Source organism: Lactuca sativa, chromosome 9, assembly GCF_002870075.4.
Source record: "Lactuca sativa cultivar Salinas chromosome 9, Lsat_Salinas_v11, whole genome shotgun sequence".
NCBI lineage: Eukaryota > Viridiplantae > Streptophyta > Magnoliopsida > Asterales > Asteraceae > Lactuca > Lactuca sativa.
The window spans coordinates 197966416-197994261 of NC_056631.2; the positions used below are offsets into that span (position 1 = coordinate 197966416).

At 36.1% G+C, this 27846-nt stretch overlaps 3 protein-coding genes across 11 annotated transcripts; 2 read left to right on the top strand and 1 right to left on the bottom strand.

Moving 5' to 3' along the window:
- Positions 1-6979: 6979 nt before the first annotated feature.
- LOC111918250 (phosphatidylinositol/phosphatidylcholine transfer protein SFH6) lies at positions 6980-10958 on the top strand. 6 transcript variants are annotated; one of them, XM_052767275.1, is made up of 15 exons: positions 6980-7193; positions 7262-7391; positions 7687-8023; positions 8094-8193; positions 8292-8558; positions 8638-8715; positions 8817-8918; positions 9024-9073; positions 9161-9260; positions 9349-9447; positions 9524-9637; positions 9726-9858; positions 10051-10430; positions 10550-10628; positions 10712-10958. In XM_052767275.1, exons 2-15 carry the CDS (start codon positions 7358-7360, stop codon positions 10756-10758), a joined length of 1920 nt encoding a protein of 639 aa, XP_052623235.1. In that variant the 5' UTR covers positions 6980-7193; positions 7262-7357; the 3' UTR covers positions 10759-10958. The 6 variants fall into 6 exon arrangements, with proteins under 6 accessions (XP_052623235.1, XP_052623232.1, XP_052623237.1 ...); XM_052767272.1 differs by having other exon boundaries at positions 7282-7391; XM_052767277.1 differs by having other exon boundaries at positions 7282-7391; positions 10550-10624.
- A 370-nt stretch (positions 10959-11328) lies between these two features.
- On the bottom strand, positions 11329-15412 carry LOC111918247 (phosphatidylinositol/phosphatidylcholine transfer protein SFH12). 4 transcript variants are annotated; one of them, XM_042898021.2, is made up of 14 exons: positions 15211-15412; positions 14609-14703; positions 14203-14458; positions 13991-14090; positions 13656-13922; positions 13469-13546; positions 13218-13319; positions 13098-13147; positions 12854-12953; positions 12697-12765; positions 12451-12522; positions 12050-12182; positions 11535-11920; positions 11329-11435 (listed from the first exon to the last, which is right to left on the bottom strand). In XM_042898021.2, the coding sequence occupies exons 2-14, from the start codon at positions 14643-14645 to the stop codon at positions 11349-11351; spliced, it is 1737 nt and encodes a 578-aa protein (XP_042753955.1). In that variant the 5' UTR covers positions 14646-14703; positions 15211-15412; the 3' UTR covers positions 11329-11348. The 4 variants fall into 4 exon arrangements, with proteins under 4 accessions (XP_042753955.1, XP_042753956.1, XP_023769696.1 ...); XM_042898022.2 differs by having other exon boundaries at positions 15207-15412; XM_023913928.3 differs by having other exon boundaries at positions 12050-12164; positions 15211-15411.
- Positions 15413-16972: 1560 nt separating this feature from the next.
- LOC111918249 (bifunctional dihydrofolate reductase-thymidylate synthase 1) lies at positions 16973-21278 on the top strand. Its single transcript, XM_023913931.3, has 12 exons — positions 16973-17130; positions 17954-18388; positions 18574-18970; positions 19054-19098; positions 19181-19246; positions 19401-19462; positions 19542-19616; positions 19942-20107; positions 20195-20318; positions 20402-20508; positions 20616-20737; positions 20998-21278. The coding sequence occupies exons 2-11, from the start codon at positions 17961-17963 to the stop codon at positions 20724-20726; spliced, it is 1581 nt and encodes a 526-aa protein (XP_023769699.1). The 5' UTR covers positions 16973-17130; positions 17954-17960; the 3' UTR covers positions 20727-20737; positions 20998-21278.
- The last annotated feature ends 6568 nt before the right edge of the window (positions 21279-27846 follow it).

Genomic DNA, 27846 nt, shown 5'->3' on the forward strand with positions numbered 1-27846 from the left:
ATTGAACTCAATTCCATGACTGGAACCCCAAACTGATTCCCCAAATTCTGTTATCAAGCACCGAGAAGACGCGATACAAATGTTGGGAAGTTTTACCGAACTCCTAATTCACACAACCCTCAAACCAAACAGCCACTTGGGCTGCCTTTCTTCTTGACAAGGATGCGAAACTTATCCCAGTTTTGAAACCACTCCCACTTTCGAATCCAGGGACGATTCCCCCCCCCCCCCCCACTTAGCTTTGACTAAGTCTTCACAATATATGATAATTTGGAGAATTATCGATCCTTCTCACTTCTCGACGATCTATCCGATGACAACCATTTGTTCCCAACTAGTGCTCTATTACTAGCCAATCCCAATGATCACACACTTCTTAAGAACCGGATGAACACTTCCTGAATACCAGTGAAACCTATAGTCACTAATGCTTGAATGACCCCACACTCAAGTCCTAAAGGCCAAAAGATAAATGCTCCAACTAATACCTCGACGACGAATTACTTCCCTTGGTGCTTTCGTTTGTCAACCACTAATGGTTGCTAAAACCACTGAATCCTGACAATGTTGAATAACCCTTTTATGGGACCCCATCTGTAGACTTCCCACATAATACCCCTTTCCAAAGGTGCTCCAAACAAGTTTCTCGCTCTCGGGTTCTAGAAATCATTCTATTCAGGGTTCACACCCTGACTCCCTTACCCGCTCAAACGTCCACAACTGAACAGCAGCAGCTGAAACAAACTCTGCCCTAAACCGGGCTACAAATTACTCCTGAGACATAGTCTACAATCCCAAAAGTGCAATAGATCGCGCAATCAATCCTTACTGCCCGATATATAAGAGATCCAAGGCAAACTAAACCTCACAAAATACTTATACCACCTCGACCCACTTGCGCTCACTGGCGCTGAAATAACGTTGCATATCCCTGCAACCAACTGACCTCGAGCTGAAATACAACTTGATCCTGGGTCATAAACCTGCTCACTCCTTTCAAGCTCGAAAAACTAAAAGGGCACAATCCTTGCCCTATAAAACGACAGTCCACTCCATCAATTAACCATTCTACTTCAACTTGCGAAACCCCAGCTGAACATAATCATCACTCCTTTCCGGAGTCCCTGCGACTCACATTCCGAAATCGAGCAAAATCTCAAAGCTTCAAGTCTAGAACTTATGTGCTCGCCTCTCTCACTCAGCCCACAGAAAGCAACGAGTACATATTATATCCATGATCACAGATAACTGTAGCCCTCTGCTCATCAAAAAATGTACCAGTAACAAGTCCCGGTACTGGAAAGCTTGACCAGCTCCTTTCCCTGTCGTCGTTACAGTTGTTAAAGTTGCCACGACAGTCGTCTCAGTAATGGCCGCATTGCGCTCGTTGAAATACTCAACCATGGCGGTCTTGATAGACCCGAACATCTCCGACAACTATCCCCGGACAATCCTGATCACCTTATCTCGGATGATCTCACTGACACGATCCTCTAAAAATGCTGGCCTATCCTAGCCGCCAGCTCCCGATCCTAACCTGGATCCGGTCTCAAAACGTCTCGCAACCACCATTCTGGTAAGGCACCAGAAGACCTCTAATAATCCATATAATGACAGGGGACCAACTCCCAACCTAACCCTAGGGGTTGTGACTTCCTTGCTACGCGTATGGGTCATGTGCTTTCAGTAGTACGGGCCCATACTACCTTCCACACCTACCCATATTTGTCTAAAGTATCACCACAATGCCCTAACAATATACACAATCATAGCGAACGCTCAATCCTCACTCCTAGAGGAATACTAAATATCTCGTAACTGGACTACCGACCTTACACTACTTACTCATCCATGAAACTTCGACCAACCCTGTAGCACTAGTGTATGCTAGCCATACATAATGCTAGACTCTATAGACTTTCGAATATCTGATCCTATCCTAAGTCCCTAATCAACCAGAATAGAACATAAGGCCAAATCAAACATTCTCAGGCTATAAGATCTTAATTATGTACAACTGTAATGCATACACAAGCAACTACAATAATGATGTCAATCTCATATATGGAAAACCCTAGGCTAACAGGCATCATGTAATCATACAATTCTCTCATGCAATTCCTAAAGATCCCTAGCCTAGTACAAGCATGTTGTTCTAACATATCACAATATCCAGTAACTGTATGGTATTTTGGAGTCTACTTACTGGCTCCGGCTGATTGTACGCTTCACATCCTCTCTTACTTATTTTGAAAACCATTTAAAATCATTTTGAAAATCCTTCCTTGATTTGAGACTGGATTCACACGAGTGTTCCTCCAATTCACTCAAACCAAGGCTCTGATACCAACTTGTAACATCCATAAATTTCGAGCCAATTTAAAACTTTTCAAATCACTTAAAACCATTCAGTTATTACAAATTGTTTTCAAAATATCTTAAACATCAAAGTTCCAAGAAATCATAATCATCAATCGATGAAGTGTACGGTCACACCTTCGTCTTCCCGCAGTCATCCGGTGAACCTAAAACAATAAACTGAAATTGTAAGCTCGAAGACTTAGTGAGTTACCCCAAAATACCAACGCCAAACCGATATAACCACAACATATAACATATAAGTAGACAACATGCATAATGAGCCTTCAGCTTGACTGGACCGCCTCGTAGGCTTATAGCCTATATGGACCGCTCCAGAGCCTTCAGCATGATTGGACCGCCTCGTAGGGCCTACAGCCTATCCGGACCGCTCGTCGGGTATGTTAGCCTACAACACAAAGCAGGACCGCCTCAACCCAACCCCCAACCAAACAACCATGTACACATATAACAAATAATCACATAACAATCTATAGACAACAAACCGATCAATAGCATAACAACATCCTATAACCGGGATACCGACCTAACCGGTCACTAACATAGCATCATCCTATATACCAAGATACCGACCTAACCGATCACTAACATAGCATCATCCTATCTACCAGGATACCGATGTGCACATAAATATCATACACTAGCTCATATCATATAACAGTCAAACCGATCTAACATATCATTAATTAAAGCAACATCCCAATAACCAGGATACAGACCTAACCGATCACTAAGCATAAGCATATCACCATCCTAACTACCAGGATGTAATCAATAAACATATCATACCATAATCCGGATACAAATCCATAAAGGGACGACCTTGGTGCCTTAGACCCTGTTGATATAGTGAGGATAACTCACCTTGCACTGCTGAAGCCCTATTGATACTCCTCTAGCTGATAACTAGCAATTCCCCGAACTGCTACTCCTTTGGCTCCATAGGCTATTAGTACCAAGACATCACCTAGTCCAAAATCAGAAATCCTTATTAGGGTAAAATGACCATTTCACCCCTGATCTAATTGGTCCATGCCTAAGGCCCAAAACCATAAAGTCCAATAAAGTCCATCAATGGCCTAATTTTTCCAAATTGGGCCCAAACCCTTACATGGGGCTTTTCCTAAATCCCATTTACTTTTCTGAACCAATGACTTTCCGAAGGCCCAAAGGTCCAAGTCCATTGTGCCCAATCAAGACTTAACTACATTGGGCCCACTAAGGCCCAATTCATCATCCAAGGCCCACTAGGGAAAGCCTAGCAAGGCAAGCCCAACCAGAAGTCCATTACTCTCAAATCCTTAGCTCATTAAGAGCCCAAACCAAAAGACAAGTCCAAAAGCAAGCTAGCCCATCACCAAAGAGTCCAAGATTTGCACAGGGATTGCTTACATCATGAGCCCTTTATTCCCACGTCGTGAGGTCGTGGTTTCTGTCCAGGAACTCCCTCGGATCTGTGCTCACGTCTTGAGGCTTCATTCCTCACGTCGTGAGTCCAGTTCTGGCCAAACATGAGCATTAAGTTCCTAATCCATTAAGCCAGAACATGGGACAGTCTAGAGGGTCTTCCTTGACCCCAAGGACCATAAAAATCGAAGCTTTTTAGTCACATATGTCCAATACATGACTTAAATACTAGTTAGGTCAAAAGATGTGTATAAACATTAATATTCAAACTTGAAGCTCATAACTTGCACCAAAATCCAGATCCAATGATTCTATCATAGCAAATGACTTAATGGTCCATAAAGTTGCTAAATTTATGGACCCCATGCATGATACTTCAAGATCCCAAGGTTGTAGAACTCGTTACTCGGTACCTGTTCGGCTGACTACCGAGTAGCGAGTACTCAGGAGTACTTGGGGATTACTCAGGTTTAGTAATTCATGTAAAAATAGTTTTGAGGAAATTATATATGTCTAAATCATAAGTTCAAACCATAAGTTGATTGAAATATATAACAAAATTAGATAAATGTGAATACATAAAAACTGAAAAACACATAATGTTCTCACTTTGTGAGTAATTACTGAAAATTTAAGATATATATCTAGTGATAATCACATGTGTGTGTTAAATAATAAATCATTAAGCATATTATATATTAATCACCGAGTTGACCGAGTTTTACAACATTGATCGGTTCAGTAAAGGGCCTATCGGGGAGTACTCGTGATTCTGTAACTCGCCTCGGCAAGAGGCCAAGCAACGAGTACTCAGAGGTGTAATCGGTCAACTCGGCGAGTTTTACAACACTGCAAGATCCCATGCAAAGAAGGTCACCATAACTTAGATCTAACAACCTCAAATGAAAAAGGTAGGATCTTTATACCTTACTGGAGCTCACAAGTTCAGCTAGTCCACAAAGATGAGCTTATCTTGCCAAAACGAGTCACCGTAAGAGCTCCTTATTCTTCTTCAAGGGAAACAAAACAACATTAGCACCAACAATGGATCAAGGGCTTCAATGGAGGCTTAGATTAGGGTTTCCAGAGGTCTTGGAGGTAAAAGAGGCGGAGTCGAAGCAACCCTAATCATCCCATACCTTTAAATACCCGAAAATAAGGGTTTTGGTGCATCAGCTGCGTCTCACGTCGTGATCCCTTAATGCTCACGTCGTGAGTCTTAAATGATTTTGGTCAACAAGCCAACGATCACTAACGCAGACCACTCCAACTTCAAACGACCATAACTTCTTTGTTTCAACTCCGTTTTTGACGTTCTTTATATCCACGGAAAGGTGGCGAAAATCTCTACGCATATATCAAATTATCCTCACCTCAAAACCTTCCGAATGAAAATCCAAAATTCATAAAGCGCTCAAACTGCCACTTTACCGATATGCCCCTTGGCTCTAATGCACCACCCAACTCCCGGATTACCTCCAATACATCGTCCGTACTTAAATGGGTCTAGATCTATCTCTTCGAAAGGCCCTAAGCCTTATGGTAGCCCATCTTCAAGCCACAGTCCTGAATTAGGAACACGATTCGAATAGGGCATTACAAAAACAAGTTACCCAAATGTGAACAAAATAAAAAGCTAATTACCCTGATAATTCAATTTTCATTCTTTTATATTTTACTTTATATATTTGATTTAGTATAAAAATTTAACCTGAATGATAAATATTTTTAAAACCACACAATTTTAGTAAATATCTTTTTAAAATACAATATTTTTGAAAAATAAAACTCTAGATTTTACAAGAGAAAAACACACCGTCATTTTATAGAATTTTATTGTTTAAGATATTAAATATAAAAATTAAAATTACTAGAGACTAAAAGTACCAGTGATAAAGGCCAACAACATGAAATAGAACACCGTCTTCAATGAAGTTTGCTTCATGTATCACAATATTTTAAAATACAAAAAACAGAAGTAGTTTTTTATGTAAATCGATAACATTGTTACTGTCTCATATACATGGAACTATTTGATAATTATGCTATCAAAAACAGCTCTCAACGTGTCGTGACCAATTGAAATGTTCATAAATGGTCATAAATATGTTTTTAAGAAAATTTAACCAAATATATTAATATTGCAAACATTTAAATGTTTGATAATTATGCAACCAAAAACAGCTTCCAACATGTCGTGACCAATTTAAATGTTCATAAATAGTCATATATATTGTTTAAGAAAATTTAACCGAATGTATTAATATTGTAAATATTATGATCGACCGTATTAATAAAAATGGAAATTGACTAATTAGGTTAATTAACTTTTCGTTTTGTTTACATCTGAATAACTTGATTTTTTTATAAATATCTAGATAACGAACTTGTTAGAAACATTTACATAAATCAATTTCCTTAAAAAAAAAATTGGGTTTTTTGATTTTGATCTACCCTAATAAATAAGAATGATTTTGCCACATGTCTTTCTCTCATTCAATTTGCCACATGTCATTTTGTTATAATTTAGAGATATATTTATTTTCCACTTGTCATTTATTTCATTTTCCATTTCTAATATATTACTAATTAGTTTCCATAAATTAAACCTACCATAATGATATTAATTTCAAATTTTAAATTTTAAATTTAAATTTAAATTTCAAATAAATTTACAGTTTAAACATTTGTGTTTAACATTTTGTTATAATTAACCTGTTTAGTTTACGGGTCTGATAACTAAACAATAATTTTTATTTATTTATTTTTTGCATGTTTTTTTTCTCATAATTTTTATTTATTTCAAATTTCAAATTCAAATAAACTTTTCATCGTTTTTATTTATCATTTTGTTTTAATTAACCCGTATAATATATGAGTTTTACAACTAGTTTTTTATATAAATGAAAGATGTAAATTGTTAACGCTTCAATGAATCTAGCTTACACGTGCTTGAATGGTGTACTCCATCGTTGACCGTCTACAGTCCAGACTGTCACTCCCCCTATGTTCCTGAATCATTATTCATTACCCAGAAACAGTTAAACAACAAGCACAGTAAAACAGTAAAACTACTATTTACCACCGACGCCCAAACATCACAATCTTTACCTATCTTTGCCACGTGGCCACCTCACGTATCAAAAGGACACACAACTGGCCCCACCACGCTTCTATCCTCAACCAAAACCCTTATTCTCTCTCTCTCTCTCTCTCTCTCTCTCTCATCGCCGTCGTTACGTCTGGCGATATATTTTTACAATTTTATACTGAATAACTGATCGTATTCGCCATGAATGCCATCTGCAGCTCATCCGTGAAGGTTTAGATCATCGTCGGCCGCTTTGCATTCATTGCCGTGTGATTAGTCTCGTGATTCGCGAAGATTTAGGAATATTTCTTTGTAGGTAAACAGACTATAACTACTACTGCCGTGTCATTTTCTTATATTAGTTGAATTCAGCTTTGATTTTAGGGGTTTTGATGGCAATGCAGTTGTTCTTTGACGGTTAAGCGTTAACGAGAGACGGCGGTTTTAGTTCTCGGGTGATTTCTTGGTAATCGTGAAGCGATGTCTGGACCACTAGATCGATTCGCGAGACCTTGTAAGTTTATGATTCTTTCGGTTCTAAGTTCTTCGTTGATAATATTCGAAATGTGAGTTGCTTATCTTGATGTGAAATCGTGATTGATTGAATTGAAACTGTGTTAGGTTATTTTGGGTGAAAAATTAGGGTTTCTTTTGCTAGAGTTTATAATGTTACTTGAATTACTTTACGAGTCTGGATTTGATTTACATAATTAGTGCTGTTGACTTCTACTTGACACCATGGGACTTGGGATGTTGTTGAGGTATTGTATCAACTTCTTATAATCTGATGTCCATGTTGATATGATTAGGCTTTGAGGGGTCATCAGGCAATGATGAAAAATCAGACAGAAGAGAACATGAAAGATCAGACAGAAGAGAACGAAGATCTGATTTTGAAAATTCTGAAGATGAAAGAAGGACAAGAATCAGTTCTTTGAAAAAGAAAGCACTTAATGCATCTAGCAAGTTCAAACATTCTCTCAAGAAAAAAAGCAGTAGAAGAAAGAGCGACTGTAGAGTCAGCTCAGTGTCCATTGAAGACATCCGAGACGCCGAAGAACTACGAGCTGTTGATGCTTTTCGACAATCACTCGTTTTAGATGAATTACTACCACAAAAACTTGATGATTATCATATGATGTTAAGGTATTCTTCTCTTCTGTTTTATCTTTAATGTTTCATACATGAGTATTGATCATGTTCTATGTGTTATTAGGTTTTTAAAAGCTAGGAAGTTTGATATCGAGAAAGCAAAGCATATGTGGGCTGATATGATCCAGTGGAGAAAGGAATTCGGTACTGACACAATCATTGAGGTGATTACTTTCTCATTTGCTGTGATTTACCCTTAACTATATCCATATAACTTGGTGTTGTTTTCATATCTTGTATTGAAAATTTGAAATTCTTTCAGGAATTTGAATTTAAAGAGTTGGATGAAGTTATGAAGTATTACCCACATGGTAATCATGGAGTTGACAAAGAGGGAAGACCTGTTTACATTGAAAGATTGGGGAAAGTTGACCCTAACAAGCTTATGCAAGTTACAAGCATGGATCGTTACATAAAGTATCATGTACGCGAGTTTGAAAAAAGCTTTGCTTTTAAGTTTCCTGCTTGTTCAATTGCTGCAAAAAGACACATAGATTCAAGCACAACAATCCTAGATGTTCAAGGCGTGGTATGTAACATATTTGTTCCCCTGATGCAAATCTATAATTCCAAATAGAGACACTAATTGACATTTTGTCATATTTTAGGGTTTAAAAAACTTCACCAAGAGTGCTAGAGAGCTCATAATGCGACTCCAGAAAATTGATGGTGACAATTACCCTGAAGTAAGATTAACCTTTTATTTACTAATCAATTTAATATACTTTATGTATATTACTATTATTGCAGTTCTTGATTAACTTTTCTACACCACAATTTTCTTCAGACACTTCATCAAATGTTCATTATCAATGCGGGGCCCGGTTTTAGATTGCTTTGGAATACTGTAAAGTCATTTCTGGATCCCAAAACAACTTCAAAGATTCATGTATGTAGCTCATAATATATGTTTTTGTATTACATCTTAAAAGAATTTGATTGTTTTTTTCATAAGTTTTTTAGGAATTAATCTTTCTGTTTGGTGATCTCTCAGGTTCTTGGATGCAAATACCAGAATAAATTGCTTGAGATTATTGATTCCAGGTAATAATATATGTTTTCTAATTATTATATAACATAAACGTTTAAAATTTTTTTTGTTTAATCAACATATATTTTTCTTTTTTACAGTGAATTGCCGGAATTTTTGGGTGGCACGTGTACTTGTGCAGATCAAGGGGGTTGTCTTTTATCTGATAAAGGGCCATGGAAGAATCCTGAAATCATGAAGGTATTTATTTATTTATTTATTTAATTATTTTTACTTTCTTTTATATATTCCTAGAGTTTTGTTGTAACATGTGGACTTTGTTATTCAGTTGGCTCTTAATAGTGAAGCAAGACGTGCAAGACAGGTGGTTAAAGTCTTAAACAGTGAAGGAAAAATTGTTGCTTATGCTAAACCTCAGTTACCCATGGTTAGTTTGTTTTTTTTAATCTTTTTAATGCTATTTTCCTTTAAAAAAAATTAAAATTTTTAATTATTTTGAGCAGCTAAGAAGCAGTGATACATCAACAGCTGAGTCAGGATCAGAAGCTGATGATATTGCATCCCCGAAAGCAATAATGAATTATTCTCATCTTAGGTTGACTCCTGTTCGTGAAGAAGTAAGTGGTGAAATTTGAAGTTATAGATTATTTTTTTGATTTGTTTTATTAACAATTGGGTTGTGTTTGGTATATAAATATAATATAGTCTAAGGTAATTGGAGGGACAAGTTATGCTGGTCAATTTTCTGGATATGATGAGTATGTTCCCATGGTTGATAAAGCTGTTGACTCTGTATTAAAGAAACAAGCATCGATGCCAAAGCAATCTGTTACAAGAGGTTAGTTATGTCATTTTGTATTATGCTCAATTTGTGACTTTAATGTCTATAAGATAAAATCTTTATCATCTCCAACACACAGTGCATCATTTTTTGCTCCAAATTCGGTATACAAATATGTTGAAACCCTTGGGATGTATTTATACTTTTTTTTTATACAAGAATAGAAGATAATAAATTATTGATATACAGGGGTAGGTCTGGAATTTGGTGCTGAAAGGGCACCGAAAAGCGAAAGACTTGATGGTCGAGTGTTGGCATTTGTTATGGCTTTGTTGATGAGCCTTTTCACAGTCTTCCATACAACAGTCAACCGTGTGACTAAAAAGGTTTCATCCCAAAACAACACAGAGGAGGAGTTGGCATTGCCACCCATTAAAGAAGAAGCTGTTCCCTCTGTACTGGAGGCAGAAGTTGTTTCTTCTGTTATGAAAAGATTAGGCGAACTTGAAGATAAAGTTGACACTCTCAATGCAAAGCCATCTGAGATGCCTTATGAGAAAGAAGAACTGCTAAATGCTGCTGTTTGTCGCGTTGATGCCTTGGAAGCTGAACTCATTGCTACCAAAAAGGTAAATACATACATACATTTCTATTTCTTTACCCATCATACCAACTTACTTACACTTCTTTACCTATAAGTATGTTGTTGTTATGGGTAAAAATGAACTTTGGGGTTGGTTTTGTGCAGGCACTTCATGAAGCTCTAATGAGGCAAGAAGAGTTGCTTGCTTACATTGATGGCCAAGAGGAGAAAAAATTCAGGGTAAGTTGTTTAATGTTTCTATATATATTGTTTTTTTTTATTATGTTTTGGGAATAAATGGTTGCTGATAGAATGTATGTGCAGAAGAAGAAGATGTCTTGCTGGTGAAGAAGTTGCTGCTACACAGAGGATAACCCCCTGACTCTTTTCTTTTTTTAGTAACTGTTGCTATATGCATGTGTGTGTGTGTGCGAGGTTTGCTGTGTTAATACTGAGTTTTTACTATGAGAATGATACCAAAGTTTACATGATGGATGATTTGTTTGTTTGAAAAGAGGTTTGTTTTTAAGGATATGCATATACTATAATATGATTTGTGCTTGGTTTTGAAGAATTCGAAATTGCTGTCATCCACCACTTAACTTGATGTTTATCAAAACTAGCTGAGAGTCAATGGCTGTAACTTTTATCTGTTGGGTAAAAATAATCTCAAAAGTTCACTATGGAACAACCTTTACATGTTACCAATATGCTCATTTGACAGATTAACTTGCAAAGGATGCTGAAATTTGAATGCTAGGGTCGCTATTTTATAAAAGAATTGAAAAACTATAAATGGGTACACAAGTTTTGAATCGAGTATTTTTATTCACAAAGCTTGGAATGGACAGCATTTCAAAAATCAACATTGCCTCGGGTTACACGATTCTCTCAACTTTCCGACTACATTTTACCCTAAGAAACATGTCGTGTCCGTGTCCGTGTTTGTCTTCTTTCTTCTCCCTCAGAAACCAAAGATGTTCTTCTTTTTCTTCTTCTTTTCAAGGTAAGCTGCAAACTCTTGTTGTTGAGCTAGCGCATCCTTAAGAGACTGCAAAAACAAAGAATCCAATAATTTTGTCAGTCCCCAAAAAACAACTCAAAAAGATGAAGTAGAAAATGTTTTTGAGTCGATGAAAACAAAACATACCTTCTTGGCAGCAGCAAGCTCAATCTCCAAAGACTCGATACGCTTCAAAGCGTTATTAAGCATCTCCTCTTTCTCGGGTGGCATCTCAAGGGGTTTGTTGGTTAAAATTATAACTTTCTCCTCCAAATCCCCCAAACGCTTCATCATCGAAAGATACTCGGCTGTTGAGATTCCAGGCGCTTGCATCTGGTAAGGCTCGGGCCTCCGTCTGACTGGCTCTTCTTCATAATACACACCCGAGTATTGGTTGCTATCCGTAAGCTTTTTAGGCATGTTTCGTGTCATTCGCACCATCGTCATACATCCCATCATAAACGTCATCATACCTGTAAATATTTGGTTCCCTAGCCCATCCCCCTTGTATCCATTGTTCGCGTAATAATTATCTATATCAATAACAATAATTAATAACTACCATTTTCAACTTCTTTCTACAATATTTATCTACTTATTTACTATAGGATTTGGGTATTGTTACTATATTATCAAGTATTTGATGTTGTAAATTTTGTTACCTCTTGGAGTGGGAGCTTTATGCACCGGTCTAGCATAACTTGAATCAACAGCTCTTTCAATCGCGTGTGTATTGTCTTTGGGTTCATATGCGCTTTGGTTGCTTCTTTTAGGCTCCTTTTTAGAAGATAGAATCTAATTAGAAGATAAATTTCTTAAAATATAAAAAGAGCTAAATGATAGAAATAGCAATGTACTTTCTACTTTTTTTCGTATTGTAGGATTGTTTAGTACTTTGAAATTATTTTTTATTAGAGAATACTACTTGGAAAAAAAGTCACCACTATACAAGTTTTTATGCCATGTCATCGTCCACATCATGTGACACGTGTACAAGGAAAACTGAAAGTACATTGCTGTTTCTTGCATTTAAGCATATATACGAGTGAAGGAGGTAACTTACTTCTTCATGAACAGGTGTTAGTTGTGGATGCTTGACTTGCTCCCTATGTGTTCCGGAAGGTTCATCATCCGCCTTGAAACAACTACTCGTGTTAACATCTACTCTATTTTAGGAAATATAACTATTATTTTCTACTCATTTAATTTACTACTTCAATATTCACAAAAAATTTATAAACTCCTATATAAAAAAGAAAACCCAGACATGGGAGATATAAAAAGTGAGCATATTATCTAAAAAGACTACCTCAGATATGTTTTTCTCATCTGGGATGGTAGATCTTGATGAACATTTGTGTTCACCATTGCGAACCATCTGATACACAAAATTACAAAAATTAGTTTTACTTTTATTTTTTAACAATGTGAAAATCCAAATCCCATTAGTAAATGACGAAAATAACCTTCATGATATCTGGATCTTGCCATGGACCCTTATCAGAGCGCATGCAGCCACCTTTACTGGAACAGGTGCACGTGCCACCCAAAAAATCCGGGAGCTCACTAAATATACAAATAAAGAGAAGCAAAAATGATTTTTTTTTAACCACCATGTATAACAGCATAAAAAGTCTAAATGACCATTTTACCCTTACATTCTAACTCATTCATTCCAGATTAAGACAAAAGGAAACAACCCATAAGTACCTTGCATCAATGATTTCCAGGAGCTTGCTTTGGAATTTGTTGCCCAAAACCTAGTCAAGATAACAAATAGTCAACAAATTTATTATTTAAAAAAAAAAAAAAAAGATGGTGTGAACTTACATTAATCTTAGCTGTAGTCTTTGGGTCAAGGAAGGATTTAACTGTGTTCCACAAAAGCCTAAAGCCAGAGCCTGCATTGATGATGTACATTCGGCAGAGAGTCTACAAGAATATTAACATGTCACAAATTTCAAACATTTTCCAAATTAACCATTTTGACATATTATATAACAGGTCACAAAATAATATAATACTAGTTTTTTTGTTATTTGCCCACATGAATATCAACATTTTTGACACAAGAGAAGTACCTCAGGATAGTTGTTACCATCAATGTTTTGGAGAGACTGTATAAGCTCCCTAGCAGATTTGTTCATGCTTTTCAACCCCTAGTTTTTTTTTAAAAAAAAAAAAACCATGTTAACTTATTTCACAAGTTATCTCACATAATCAATAGATGCAATATAGCAAATTGAAATGAAAGATTAGGTGACTTACGACATTTTGTACATCAAGAATGGTGGTGCTTTGATCAACGTGCTTTTTTGCAGCGATTGAGCAAGCTGGGAACTTATCAACAAAAGTTCTTTCAAATTCCATCACGTGATACTTGATATAACGTTCAAGGGTTGTGGCTTGCATGAGTTTGGTAGCATCTACCATACCAAGTCTCTCAATATAGATAGGTCTTCCATCTTTATCAACCCCATGGTGTCCTTGAGGATAGTATTGAAGTACTTCTTCTTTTTCCTTGAATTCATATTCCTAAACAAAAGATTTTTCATTTTTGAGGCTTATAAACCATAAACATCACTTATTGTGCCCAAAAATACCTCCATGATGGTGTCTGCGCCATACTCCTTTCTCCAAGTGATCATATCAGTCCACATTTTCTTGGCCTTGTCAAGCTCATAGTTTCTGGCCTTCAAAAACCTGAATAATCATGACATAAATTGAGAGTATGATCTATAATACTAGTTCATTAGTATTGAAAGCAAATTACACCAAATGTAGTTTACAAGGGATTTGGAGAAAAGTAAGCAACCTTAACAGCATGTGGAATTCATCATGCTTTGCAGGTAACATATCTTCTTGGATCAAAGCTTGACGTAAAGCTTCAACTGCCTTCAAATCCTCTGCATCATGTTCATCTTCAACCACAACAGACATGACTTTACTGTTCCTCCTGCTTTTCTTGGAGAAAGAGGTCCTAAATTTGTTTGAGGCATTGATTGCCCTCTGTTTCAGAGAGTTACGCCTAGCCTTCTTATCCTCCTCTTCCAAGTCGATTTTTTCCATACCTGTACAAAATCTCCATCAGAAAAATCTATCTGTTTTAATGGCGTCAAAAAAAATCGAGATTTGTGTTGCATTTCGATGCTATTTGACTTGAAAAAAAAACCCCTGAATTAGACGTAGATTGTGAAGAAGAAAAGGAAACGAGTTCATACTGGGTCGAACGGGGCGTTCAGGTCCGGACTCACTCATGATTTGCAGTTGTGAATGTTTGTTAGCAGTGCCGAATCTTAACGCCCTTCTCAAATGCCTGCAGATTTTGGAAGAAAAAAAAAGGATTATCGTACAAATTCAACGAATGATTTCAACATAAAGTAGCTGCAAATGCTTACAAATTCCTTCACATAAACCCAACGTGAAATGTGATCGACAAATTCAGGTATAAACTAATCAGAAATTCCATAAATATCGGAAACACCATGTGAAAAAAAAACGCGATTAGTGATTTTCTCGAACGAATTACCAATCTATTCCGTTTTTTCATTCCATCGGTTAGCTAAACACATGCACACAACACAAACGCATCCTACAATGCTTGAATCCCGAAGCTCATTGTAATTCGAGTTAGCAAAACGTGATGATTCAGTCAAATCAATTTAATCATTCTAAATCTTCTCTAGGTAACAACAATTATACAATTTTAATCAAACAAACACATTTACGAAGAAGAAACCCTAAGAACACGTGAAGCTATCAGAATGAAGAGCAGAAAACGAAGAAATGCAGAGAATGTATGAGAATTAAGGAAATTACCGACCAGCGACAAAAAAATGGCAGGATGTAAGGGAGGGAAGAAGGGCAGAATATTTTCTATAACCTCATCATCTCATCCCCCAGACTATATTTTTGGAAACCATGAATGGAGTCTTGAGAGAGAGAGAAAGAGAAGTTTGGGAAATGGCAGCCAGCCACCCTGTTTTTCATGTTATAAATGTGTCGGGTCTCGGCCTTCCATGAATATGGTTACCATTCAGAAAATGCCGCTATAATATACAAACACGCCATTATATACATTATACATGTATATATACATAGGTACGTAAAAATATTCACAATTTAATAAATCTATTTATAACCGATACAAAGTGTATTATTGGATAACATGGATTGTCTTTAGTCGATTGAATCATTAGGGAGCTTCTGCATGTGCGAATATTCAAATTCATTCGGTATTTATATATTTTAATATTTATATTGTTTGTCCTAGCCTCCTAGGCCCTAGGTATAATCAATAACGTATATAGATATCCTCATGACATAATTATACATCACAATGCCTCATAGAAATGGTGTCACACTTGTCGGTCCACATAAATGTTACATAGGTTTGCCACAATTTTAGCTAAAATTTATCATTTATATTGCATGAGTTCATAGTTGCCATGCTATTTTTGTTCTAAAATTAATTAATCTTGAAAATAGACATTTCAAACATATAATCTCTTTTTAATTTAAAATTTCATTGAAATTAAAAAAAAAAAAATACAGCATACCAAAAATACCATAAAATTTCAAATTACAAACCTAGAAATTTAAATAACGAAACCATGAAAATAAAATAATGATGAATATTATAAATATATTAGTTTTTAATAAATTAATGATATCTATTAAAAATAAATACAAATATAATTAATATAATAATTATGTTAATTAATCTAATTTTATAAAATTATATTAAATTCTTTTAAAAACTTAAATACAAATTAATAATAAATAAAAATAGAGGTATTAAGTACTGAAAATAAAATAAAATTCATTTTAAAAATGAACGATTAGATTAAATTCAGAAGATCAAATAATAAAATCCTTAATAAAGACCCTCTAAAATGTTTTTTTAGCACCCCTGTTTAAAAGTAAACACACAGATACATCGTCAAACCACTGGACGCCATCACAACGCCACCACAATGCCACCACTGGCCATTGGTACGCTCCTTTTTCGTTCCTCTCTCTCTCTCTCTCTCTCTCTCTCTCTCTCTATTGGTCCGCTGTTACCACCACCACCGCCATCGGAAAACCCTCACTGCATTTGGACCTCACTAACACGATCCCCCACCATCCTTCATTGGCACTCCGTGCTCTCTCTTTCCGTTGACCACCACCAGAAACTACCCACCACACAACCAAACTCCACGGACTATCCCTTGTACAATTATAATATGAACATTTGTACAATGTTTGCAGGTATCTACATTGGACTGAAGCAAAGTATTTGGATGCTGGGCACTTGAAATCCAGGTATACAGTAACCCCTCCATTTGGTTGTTCTTTGTTCATATTCGAAGTGCTAACTGAAATTGGTTAATATTTGTTTTCGATTACTACAATTACTTGTTACTAGGGCCATACAACTTTGAATTATGTGAGTACGAAACTAAAAAGTTTTAGTGCTGAAACTGTAGATCCCATAATAGTCCAAGGGTCAATATGTAATTTACTATTAGTCGTCTTTGTGTTTTTTCCGCCCTTTCTCCCAATTCCCCCCTTTTCCCTCTCGCACTCGCGGCTTTATAAATACCGCTTTTTTCCGCTGCTCGTTTTCCCACTTTTCCTTTTCCTAAATTTCGTCGCACTTGTCAAATACTGAAAGAGACTCTCACACACAAACACACTCTCTCATTTCGTCGCCGATTTCAACATAATTTCGTACATTTCACGCTTCGCTCTTCGATCGGTATTCCTTTTCTTTCGTTTCTTTGAATCTGTTCATTTAACCCATGTTAATTGCAGTATGTTCTTCTGGTAGCTGGTAATTTTGACAAAATGCTGTGAATCTGGATGTTGTGATTTAGTGTGTAGCGGATTTTTGACTAGTATTACGATGGTAGAGAATTATCAGAGAATCACTTTAGTTTTGATACGCTTTGTAAAGTTTTTAAGCGCTGATTATTATAATGTTGTTGATAAGGTTTATGATTAGTTTAATTTGGAGGATGATTGAGTACTTATTTGCGTGTTAACTGAAGCATAACTTGATTTGGATAATGATGTGTTTTATCTATATTTTTAATTTGGTGGTTGGGGTATTTTATTGTTTTTTTTTCCTTTTGTGTTGTATTTAGGGATTTAACTGTACAAATGGCATCCCCTTATACCTTCATCTAATCTCTGATGATATCTTCTCTTTCTAATTTATCTAGCTTGAACCCTGTCTTATCTTCTGACAATTTACTTCATGGGCTATTTGGGAACTTTCCAAGTTAAATGCTATATATTGACCATCATCCTTACAGATTTATGAAATTAGTTCGGGTTCAGAGATTCCTTTGTTAGTGTCACGACATATTAACAAATCTTCAAACAATCATATCAATTCCAACATTCCAAATTACATAGATTAGCGACATTAAGTATTCATTTTGCCTTAGTTGAAGTAAAAGAGCCTTCTTTTTATGGTGTCTGCATACAAATACAATCATCCAGCTTTAGTAGCTTTTAAATGTTTGCATTCAGACTTTCTTTTCACTGATGAGTAATGATCATTAACTTTGTTTCAGACAATTCATGGCTTCTGAAACACTTGTGGGTGCATGCAATGGCAGTGTCTATACACATCCAGACCCCCAAAGAAGTTACCAAGTTGTTGTTGCTGCCACACGTGCAATGGGTATTGGAAAAGATGGAAAATTACCATGGAGGTTACCTTCAGACCTCAAGTTTTTCAAAGAAATCACCATGACAACATCAGATCCAGTGAAAAAGAATGCTATTATAATGGGAAGAAAAACATGGGAAAGCATACCTTTAGAACATAGGCCACTCACTGGTCGCCTCAATGTTGTTTTAACTCGTTCAGGGAGTTTTGATATTGCAACTGCTGAAAATGTTTTAATGTGTAGCAGCATGATTTCAGCTTTGGAATTGTTAGCTTCATCACCCTATTGTTTATCTATCGAAAGGGTGTTTGTGATTGGTGGTGGTGAAATCTTAAGGTATGTATGCAATTATTTATATTTAATAAAACATCTCATATAGATGACATTAAATTAGTTAACTTTTGAAAAGGTTTTTGTAATTGTAGGAGAACTAATGTGGCAAAAGTAAAAAAAAAAGCTCTTATTTTTTTTTGGCTTCTTTGTATCTAATTTGTAGTTGATTACAATCTTTATAATTACAGGGAGTCACTGAATGCTCCTGGATGTGATGCAATCCATATAACTGAAATTGAAACAGACATTGATTGTGACACTTTCATACCATCTATCAACACTTCAGAATTCCAACCATGGTATTCGTCATTCCCACAACTTGAGAATGGAATCCGCCATTCCTTCAATACATATGTTCGTGTGAAAAGCTCCGGAATTGAAGCCTCCAAGGTTAATGGTTCATTGTCTGAATGCCATTCCGAATCACCAAAATTTGATGCAAGAATGTTCTCTTTTTTGCCCAAAAAGATATTTGAAAAGCATCAAGAGTTCCTTTATTTGAAACTAGTGGAGGATATAATTTCTAATGGTGCTTTGAAGGGTGATCGTACTGGAACTGGTACTCTGTCAAAATTTGGTTGCCAGGTACTTTCAACCTCATATTTACCTTATTACCCTTCCCCTTAACCCCATTCTTAAAGTTATTTTTCTCTTTTTATTGCTTACAGATGCGGTTTAATCTGCGAAAGTCTTTTCCACTCCTTACAACCAAGGCATGTGCTTTTCTTTAAATCATATTTAACCTGTTCATGAAGATGGCAAAATGACTTATATACCCTTTATTTGTTTTTACAGAAAGTGTTTTGGCGTGGAGTTGTGGAGGAACTTTTGTGGTTCATAAGTGGGTCAACAAGTGCTAAGGTAAATCTTGAACCTATTTCACTTACCACATAAATAGTAAATGAATGTTGTAGTATTTGTCTTAGTTTTTAATAAATAATGAATGAAAATGTGTATTCTTTATATGGATATAAGGTTTATTTTTCTCTTAGTTTTTTATTTTTATGGTTATCAGGTCTTGCAAGATAAGGGCATTCATATATGGGATGGTAATGCATCAAGAACCTACCTAGACAGGCAAGTCTTGGCATGAATTATTATTATTTTAAAAAAAATATATCTGATTTTCATTTTTATATTTCATTCACACTTTCAGTATTGGCTTGGTGGATAGAGAAGAGGGTGACCTGGGTCCTGTTTATGGGTTCCAGTGGAGACATTTTGGTGCAAAGTAAGTTCTCTGTGCAAAAGACGTAAATGCCCTTCTCATTTTTTTTAAACATGTATTGGACTGGGACTGTTATTGACAAAAAGTAGATCCTAAAAGTGGGACAGAGACTCTCTTGATCTCTTGTCTGTGAAAAAGACATAAATGCCCTTCTCATTTTATTTAGACTAAGACAGTTACCGATGTCAATGGACAAAAAGTACACTTTTTTGTCTCTCCTAGAAACTGGGACAAAGACTCACTTGTGAGTGAGTGCAAAAGACGTAAATTCCCTTGTCATTTTTTGGAAATGTGGACAAATTGACTGATTACTTAAAAACATTTACAGGTATACAAATATGCATGCTGACTACAGTGGTCAAGGGTTTGACCAATTGCTAGATGTTATTGACAAAATTAAAAACAATCCAGATGATCGTCGTATACTTCTTTCAGCATGGAACCCTTCAGATCTCAAACAAATGGCACTTCCACCATGTCACATGTTTGCTCAGGTTCTTTCTTTATATTTCTAATTTATTTATATTTCCTTCACTAATCCCTAAATAACACATTATTATTATTCTCTTTCTTTTTTATAGTTTTATGTAAATCAAGGAGAGTTATCTTGTCAAATGTATCAGCGATCAGCTGACATGGGCCTTGGTGTTCCATTTAACATAGCATCATATGCCTTGTTGACTTGCATGATTGCCCATGTTTGTGGTAAAACTCCATTAATTCAGATAATTTGTTTTAATAATTTTCTTTTTTGGTTTATTTGAATTTAAATATTTGGTTAATTACAGATCTTGTTCCTGGTGATTTTGTCCATGTTCTTGGTGATGCTCATGTCTATAGCACTCATGTCAGACCCTTGCAGGATCAGCTTCATAAGCTCCCTAAACCTTTTCCTGTAATAATACGTACTTTTTTTTCTACTTAATGTAGAAAGAAGGACTTAATATAACTTTTATGATATATTCATATGTTGTTTTGATGTGTTTAAATGTATAATTGCAGGTGTTGAAAATTAATTCTGAGAAGAAGGATATAGATGGTTTTGTAGCTGATGATTTTAAACTCATAGGATATCATCCTCATCAGAAAATAGAAATGAAAATGGCAGTATAGATCCGATTTTGGTAAGCCCAAATATAATTATTAAATTACATTTTTCGTCCCTGTGTATAGCTGATTTTTGCAAATTTCGTCCTTATTTGAAGTTTGTGTAATGTTTTTGGTCCCTGTGTATACCTGGTTTTTGCAATTTTGGTTAAAACTGTAGTCATTTTATTTGTAAACAACTTTTGGGGACTACAATTGAAACAATCAGTTATACTCGGGGACCAAAAAAGTAATTTGCTCTTATGTGATTGTTTTAAATTTGAAATGTTACATGCAGGGGGCAATGGGTGTCGTGTTTTTATGTAACGACGTGGATAATGATATTATTATTATAATATATAGTTATTGGGAATCCCTTAGTTCCACATATTGGTTAAAGGTGATCTGGTTATGTAGTTATGTTTTAGCTGATTGATGAAGATTTTGTTAAAACAAGAGCCTGTTATGACTTGTGCGAGTTGTACTTTTCGCTTGGGTTATTGTACCTTGTAGCTTTGTTAGTATCAGTGCAAAAACTAAGACTATATATACTTAATGAGATTCTGGGTATTGGTATTATATACTTGGTGCATGTTTGGTTTACCATAATTTCATTGAACATGCAAATCATGTTAAAGGAGCTAATTGGTTACTATAAAAACATACTTTTTATATGTTTTATCAAGTTATCACAACCCAAATAATTTAGTTATGTTAAGATGGAAAACCATAACTAAAGGTAGATTGGACAATGATTTAAAGACATAAGACATGATATTATTTTCATCCCACATTGATATTTCGTGCTACATGGTTTGGTTTGTGTATTCTTCTTGAAAGAATACACTTGTATTGCTATTTTTTATGATGTGAACTCCACATCCTACTGTTTCTAGACCAATGTTATCCCCAATACATACTACATGGTGGAAAACTATAATTCACCCTTACTTTTTCGTAACTATAGATAAACAAATATTTTTACACTAGTTGTGAAACCCGTATATTATACGGGTTGATTAAAACAAAATGTTAAATAGAAACGATTAAATGAGAAGTTTATTTGAATTCGAAATTTGAAATAAATAAAAATTATGAGGAAAAAAACATGTAAAAAATAAATAAATTAAAATTATTGTTTAGTTATCAGACCCGTATATTAAACAAGTTAATTATAACAAAATGTTAAACACAAAGGTTTAAACTGTAAATTTATTTGAAATTGAAATTGAAATTTAAAATTTAAAATTTGAAATTAATTTCATTATGGTAAGTTTAATTTATGGAAACTAATTAATAATATATTAGAAATGGAAAATGAAATAAATGACAAGTAGAAAATAAATATATCTCTAAATTATGACAAAATGACATGTGGCAAATTGAATGAGAGAATGACATGTGGCAAAATCATTCTTATTTATTAGGGTAGATTTATATTTAAAAATCAATTTTGTTATGGTATTATAATATGTTTTTATCCACTAATACATTTATATATTTCTTTAATCTTGTTAGAATTAATCTTTCGTGATAATTTTATGTTCTGATTTTTTTTGATCGGTTTCATATAAAATTATTGTATTGGTTTAATAAACGTACATTGCTATAAAATCGTTTTAAAACATTAAATTAGGCGAAATTAAAACTAAAACGTAAAGTGATTTTAATAGACAAAAATAATATATTGGTTTTCAATTATAAAGTTATTAAAACATCAAAACTAAAATTAGAAATTATTTGTACTTTTTACTCGGTGGACCTGTAGTATTATTGCTGGAGCGACACTTTTTTTTAGATATTAAAACTATAGTTAAATAATTAAAATTTTAACACTATATTAAAGATAAAGAGTAAATGATAAAAAAAGCCGTTGTACTTTAACATATTTTCTAAAAGTTTTTTTTTTTATCAATAAAGCCATCAATGATTTTTATTTTTGTAGTTTTGTTAAAATAACAAGTTTATGTGTTTACAACATGTAACCTAAGGAGTTGTCTGATAATTTTTATTTTTGAATGTATCGATTCAAAGTTCTTCTTAGAATCATAATTTATAACGTTTTATACATTCTCTAAGACATCTAAGCGGAAAAAAGCCTCTTAAAAGTTAAGGAATTAAGAGATTGGAATCATCCAACACTACATGGTTTATCAAACATTCCCTTGAATAATTCACACTAAAATGACACCAATATGTTTGAAAGATGACGACAATGGGATAAGTAAGATAAATGAGAGCAATTAAACATATATATAAATGAGAGCAATTAAACATATATATAAACAATTAGTTTATACTTCGTGGGAACCATAGTTACAAAAGTAATTAAAAATTTATAATAAAAATTCCTAATTATTAGTCAATTATTTTGAATAAATTATTAATTAAACATGATTTTGTAGGATTTTCAATATAGAAATAGAATTAGTTATCGACAATAATAACCGAAACTTATTCAAGACAAATTTAAATTTCTCCTAAAAATCAAGGATTAAATAAATAATTGTCTAACTTACTGTCAACATCAATATATTTTGAAAAATAAAAAATAATGAGAAAATGACAAATGTTATTTTTATAGAGCATTTAAAAACTATAAACGCGTATGAAAAAAATGACAAATGACACTAATAACTATTCTTTTATTACTATAGAAAGAAAAGATGATTCGTATCAATAATAAAGAGAAAAAACAAAACTTACAACACATACAAGGACTAGACTATTCATCAACCATGATATGCATCCACTTGGATTAATGTCATAAAAAAGAATACTCATATTGTCCTCGCTCTTCCTTTTGTGACATAACTCCATTATCTTACCATACATTTATTCAGGGCGACTCTATGTGTTACTGATTTAATTTAGGGCTTAGGGCCCCATTTTCTAAAAGCCCCATTTAACCCAAATACCTCAATATCGATACTTCTCTTCTCCAACTGTAACACCGTAAATTTTCACACAATTTTTTTTTTTTCATTTTTAAATTACAAAAATACTCATAATACATTTCACAAAAATCCCAATTATCAAATTAACAAAACACAATTCCATAATTGTTTAATTAATAATCCACGATCCTCGAACACAACTCCATCTCGTGTGTACAATCAAGCCGATGCCTTCCCGTGACCCTGAGAAGTACCTGAAACACATAACACATAACACGGTAAACACGAAGCTTAGTGAGTTCCCCAAAATACCACATACAACACATATTAGTCAGTCGATGCTATAACTCTGTGGACCCTCTGATCCTAACTCTATGGACCCTCAGGTCCTAACTCTGTGGACCCTCTGGCCCTAACTCTGTGGACCTTCCGGTCCGGTCTGCTTGAGCCTTCCGGCCTCATAAATCGTTGGACCCTCCGGTCTGGTCTATAAACTCCGCATAGCATAAATCACAAAGACATAATGCATAGCATGTCACACTTCCGGCCTCATAAATCGTTGGGCCCTTTGGTCCAGTCTATAAACTCCGCATAACATAAATCACAAATACATAATGCATAACATGTCACATACAACAAGATAACATAATACTCAATGCAAGCACATAAGACCTTCCGGTCACATATAACTACCACTCAAGGTAAAGTATAGTGAAAAGACTCACCTCGGATGGCGGACAGATCCTATAAGTGCTGCTGTTGTACTCCGGCTTCTAACACTGAACCAAACCCACAAGTAACCCCATTAGAATCTAAGACCAAACCTTCACACATTACGTCCAAATATGGTCCACCAATCCAGTCCATAAATAACTTAAGCCAAATGGGCCTACCAAGGCCCAATACCAAATGGGTCCATAAGAGTCCACTAATGGCCCAACTATGGCCCAATTTTCCAAATTGGGCCCAAACCTCATATGGGCCTTACCCTGAAGTCCATATAAATATTCTAGTCCACATGATAGCTCTTGGATGGCCCATCAATAGCCCAAACACCAAAACCCAAAAGAAAAGCCCAACTTAAGGCCCAAGCAAAATTAGGGTTTTCACATGAAATGACGATTATGGTTAAGTGTTCTCACTTAACCCATTAAGGAATTAACCAATTAAGTCTATTATTCTACTAATGCATCATACAACGGAAATCGACATGAGTCATGACTTCAGTCCGCTGGTCCAAATGCGGGTCCCAATAGGTCCAAACCAACAAACCCAAAATTAGGGTTTTCTAAACCCTAATTAGGGTTTTTAGCCCAATAACCATCCAACTAGCCCAAATCAAGAATTTTGGGCCGATTAGGGTTCACTATGCCAAGCACCACCCACTACCACCTCAGGTAGTGGTGGTTAGTGGCGGCTCACGGCGGCGGCCACCACCATACGGTGGTGGTGGGGGTTTTCCTGCCATACAAATGCCCATTCAACCTCATAATTTCCAAAAACAGTAATTACACTCAATCACAACTCATAAACACACCTACAACCACCTCCCATGGCGGCTGGTGGGGGTAACTCGGCGGCAGGAGGCAGCAACCACCATGGTGGGTTTTTCTTGCCAAAATCACACATATAACTCCAAGAACGCTGAAATCAGCTAGCATAATCGATTGCTCAACCTTACAGCCGCTGCCTAGGCGGCAGGTGTCGTCAGAAAACGCACACAGCAGCCTCACGACTGCCGGCATCGGCCACGATGCTTCGAGCGACATAACCATAACAGTTAACGAGGAGAAGGAAAGAGGTGGGTTACAGTTGAACTTACTAAACAGTTCCAGTGGCTCACGAATTGTACACGACAATACAAAATTTTCTTTTCCGTCCTCGGTGGTTCTCTAGCGGCCCCCGACGCTTCTGGCAGCTGACGTCACAATGAATGTCCTCAACGACAGCGTAGCAGTCGGCGGTGCACAGCAACGAGGCAGCAGGCGCCCATATCGGAATAGTGAACGGAGGGGAGGTGGTGGCTGCTAAACATCACACATGGCGACTATAACATTAGGGCTAGGGTTGCTACAATGTTAGCCCCTCCCCCATAAGATCTTTTCCAAAACAGATCCTTAAGTTACCAAATAGCCCCTTTCATGACAAATTCCTTTCAAACCAAGTCCAGGACTTACTCTTTTAACCTCAAAAATCCAAAATTATATCAATTGTTTTCCCCCAACACCATCACCCCGTTAAATATCAATCACTTTAGGACTATTATTCATTTATAAATCTTTATCTACTTATTTATTTAATAATCAGGATGTTACACCAACTCTATTCGTTCATTATTCATTGATTACGGATACGCATGCCTTCTCAAAAATCAAAAGTGACGATCTGACTTATGTTCTTCTTCCTTTCTTTTCCATTCTCAATGTCATCGTGTAGCACCTGGTTCTTGGTACGTATTTCTTTCGTTAGCTATTTATATATTTTTGCATTTTGGCCTTGGACTCGGCGAGTTGAAGGACCAACTCGCCGAGTAGAAGTGGGATAGGACGCGGGACTTAAGTGATGGACTCGGCAAGTCGGGTCCCGGACTCGGCGAGTAGATACTGTTCGGACAAAAACCCTAATCCGAGGGTTTGCACCCTATTTAAGCAATGTTATGACGACCATATGGTCCCTTTATGTTCCCAAAACACTTCCCATTGAAACCCTAGTCGTTTGTGATTTGTTGAGGCCATTTTTGGTGTTCTTTTGTGGTTGTAAAGCTTGGAAGGAAGGAAGGAGCTTGGAACTTGAGTTGGGGCCAGTAGATCCAAGGATTTTACTTCATTTTCAGTAGCTTCAAGGTATAATGCCCCTGTCTGGACTCATCTATTTGTGTATTCATCTTTAACGTGGGATCTCTTTGGATTGCTAAGTCATATTTCGGATTTGGAAGTGTTAAGTGGGTGTTGACTTCAAATCTAGACCTGAAGAGGGGTCTCATGGAATAAAGGTGCCAAATTTAGGGCCATGAGAGCTCCCATGCAAATTGTAGGACACGTTATATGGATTTTTGAGCTAAAAACCCGATGCATGTGCATCAAGTTTGGAACTTTACGTATAAAGTGGCCATTAGGAGGCCAGATCTATGGTTTTGGTGTGTTAGATCTCATTTAAATCGACTATATGGAATTGGTCAAGACTGGACTCGGCGAGTCTGTTCTTGGACTCGGCGAGTCCAAGGCATAAAGTCCCATATCCGTTAAGGGTCTAAAGAACTTAGCTGGGTGTTAGAAGGACTCTAGAAGGTCAGAAAGAGTGACCCAACACATTGGAATTAGTTTTAGACCTGGAGTTCATGGGACTCGACGAGTGTTAGAACAGACTCGGCAAGTCCAAGACAATCTCCTTAAAGATTGAAGATGAACCCGACGAGTTGTTCATACAACTCGGCGAGTCAAGGTTAAACTTGTTCTTCGGATGAAGGTGAACTCGACGAGTTGTTCATACAGCTCGGTGAGTCGGATGAGTTTCATGCAATGTTCATATAAGAGAGAGGAACTCGTCGAGGCGATGCCAAACTCAACGAGTCGGGACGTGGATAGGACGAGTAAAGGGTGAGGGACTCGGCGAGTTGACGGCCCAACTTGGGAGTCGGGTCAACTTGAAGTTGACTTTGACTTGGGCTTGTTTGGGTGTAAAATTGTCATTTTACCCTAAGAAGTAGATATTAGTTCTGACTGAGTGTTTTGTGGGGATTATAGCCGGAGGATTTCCAGAGCGGCAGCAGGAAGAGACTTCCTACACAGTTCGACAGCAGCTACTTGATCGAGGTGAGTTACCTTCCAGTAGCGGTGGGTCTACGACCACAATGTCGGCCCACCAGTAGGAGTTGAATGTTAGATGATTGTCTTTGTGATATCATCTAGGTTTTCTACTACCTGATATGTTATATGCTGGCATTATATGTTGGTATGATATGTTATATGTGATAGTAGTAGAGTTCGGTTGTTAGGACCAAAGGGTAGGTCAGGCACCCCAGATATGTCTGACAGTATGTGATTATATGTTTATATGTTGACATGATATGTTATATGTGATAGCGGTAGTAGGAGGGGAATAGTCCCCAAGTTCGGTAGGACCGACGGGTAGGTCAGCACCCCAGAATGGCTTGACATGGGTAGGTCAGCACCCCAGAATGGCTTGACACGGGTAGGTCGGCACCCCAGAATGGTCGTACCGAGTAGGCCGGGCACCCCAGAATTTCCCGA

Bases quoted from the DNA above. Each gene is read 5' to 3' on its own strand.
- LOC111918250 (XM_052767275.1), top strand. From the start codon at position 7,358: ATGTCTGGACCACTAGATCGATTCGCGAGACCTT. The intron at 9,261-9,348 runs GTATTTATTTAT...TTTGTTATTCAG, and splicing joins AGAATCCTGAAATCATGAAG to TTGGCTCTTAATAGTGAAGC. The intron at 10,431-10,549 runs GTAAATACATAC...GGTTTTGTGCAG, and splicing joins AACTCATTGCTACCAAAAAG to GCACTTCATGAAGCTCTAAT.
- LOC111918247 (XM_042898021.2), bottom strand. From the start codon at position 14,645: ATGAGTGAGTCCGGACCTGAACGCCCCGTTCGACCCA. The intron at 13,923-13,990 runs GTATTTTTGGGC...TCTTTTGTTTAG, and splicing joins GCGCAGACACCATCATGGAG to GAATATGAATTCAAGGAAAA. The intron at 11,436-11,534 runs GTATGTTTTGTT...TTGTTTTTGCAG, and splicing joins AGCTTGCTGCTGCCAAGAAG to TCTCTTAAGGATGCGCTAGC.
- LOC111918249 (XM_023913931.3), top strand. From the start codon at position 17,961: ATGGCTTCTGAAACACTTGTGGGTGCATGCAATGGCAGTGTCTATACA. The intron at 19,099-19,180 runs GCATGTGCTTTT...TTGTTTTTACAG, and splicing joins TTCCACTCCTTACAACCAAG to AAAGTGTTTTGGCGTGGAGT. The intron at 20,509-20,615 runs GTAATAATACGT...GTATAATTGCAG, and splicing joins AGCTCCCTAAACCTTTTCCT to GTGTTGAAAATTAATTCTGA.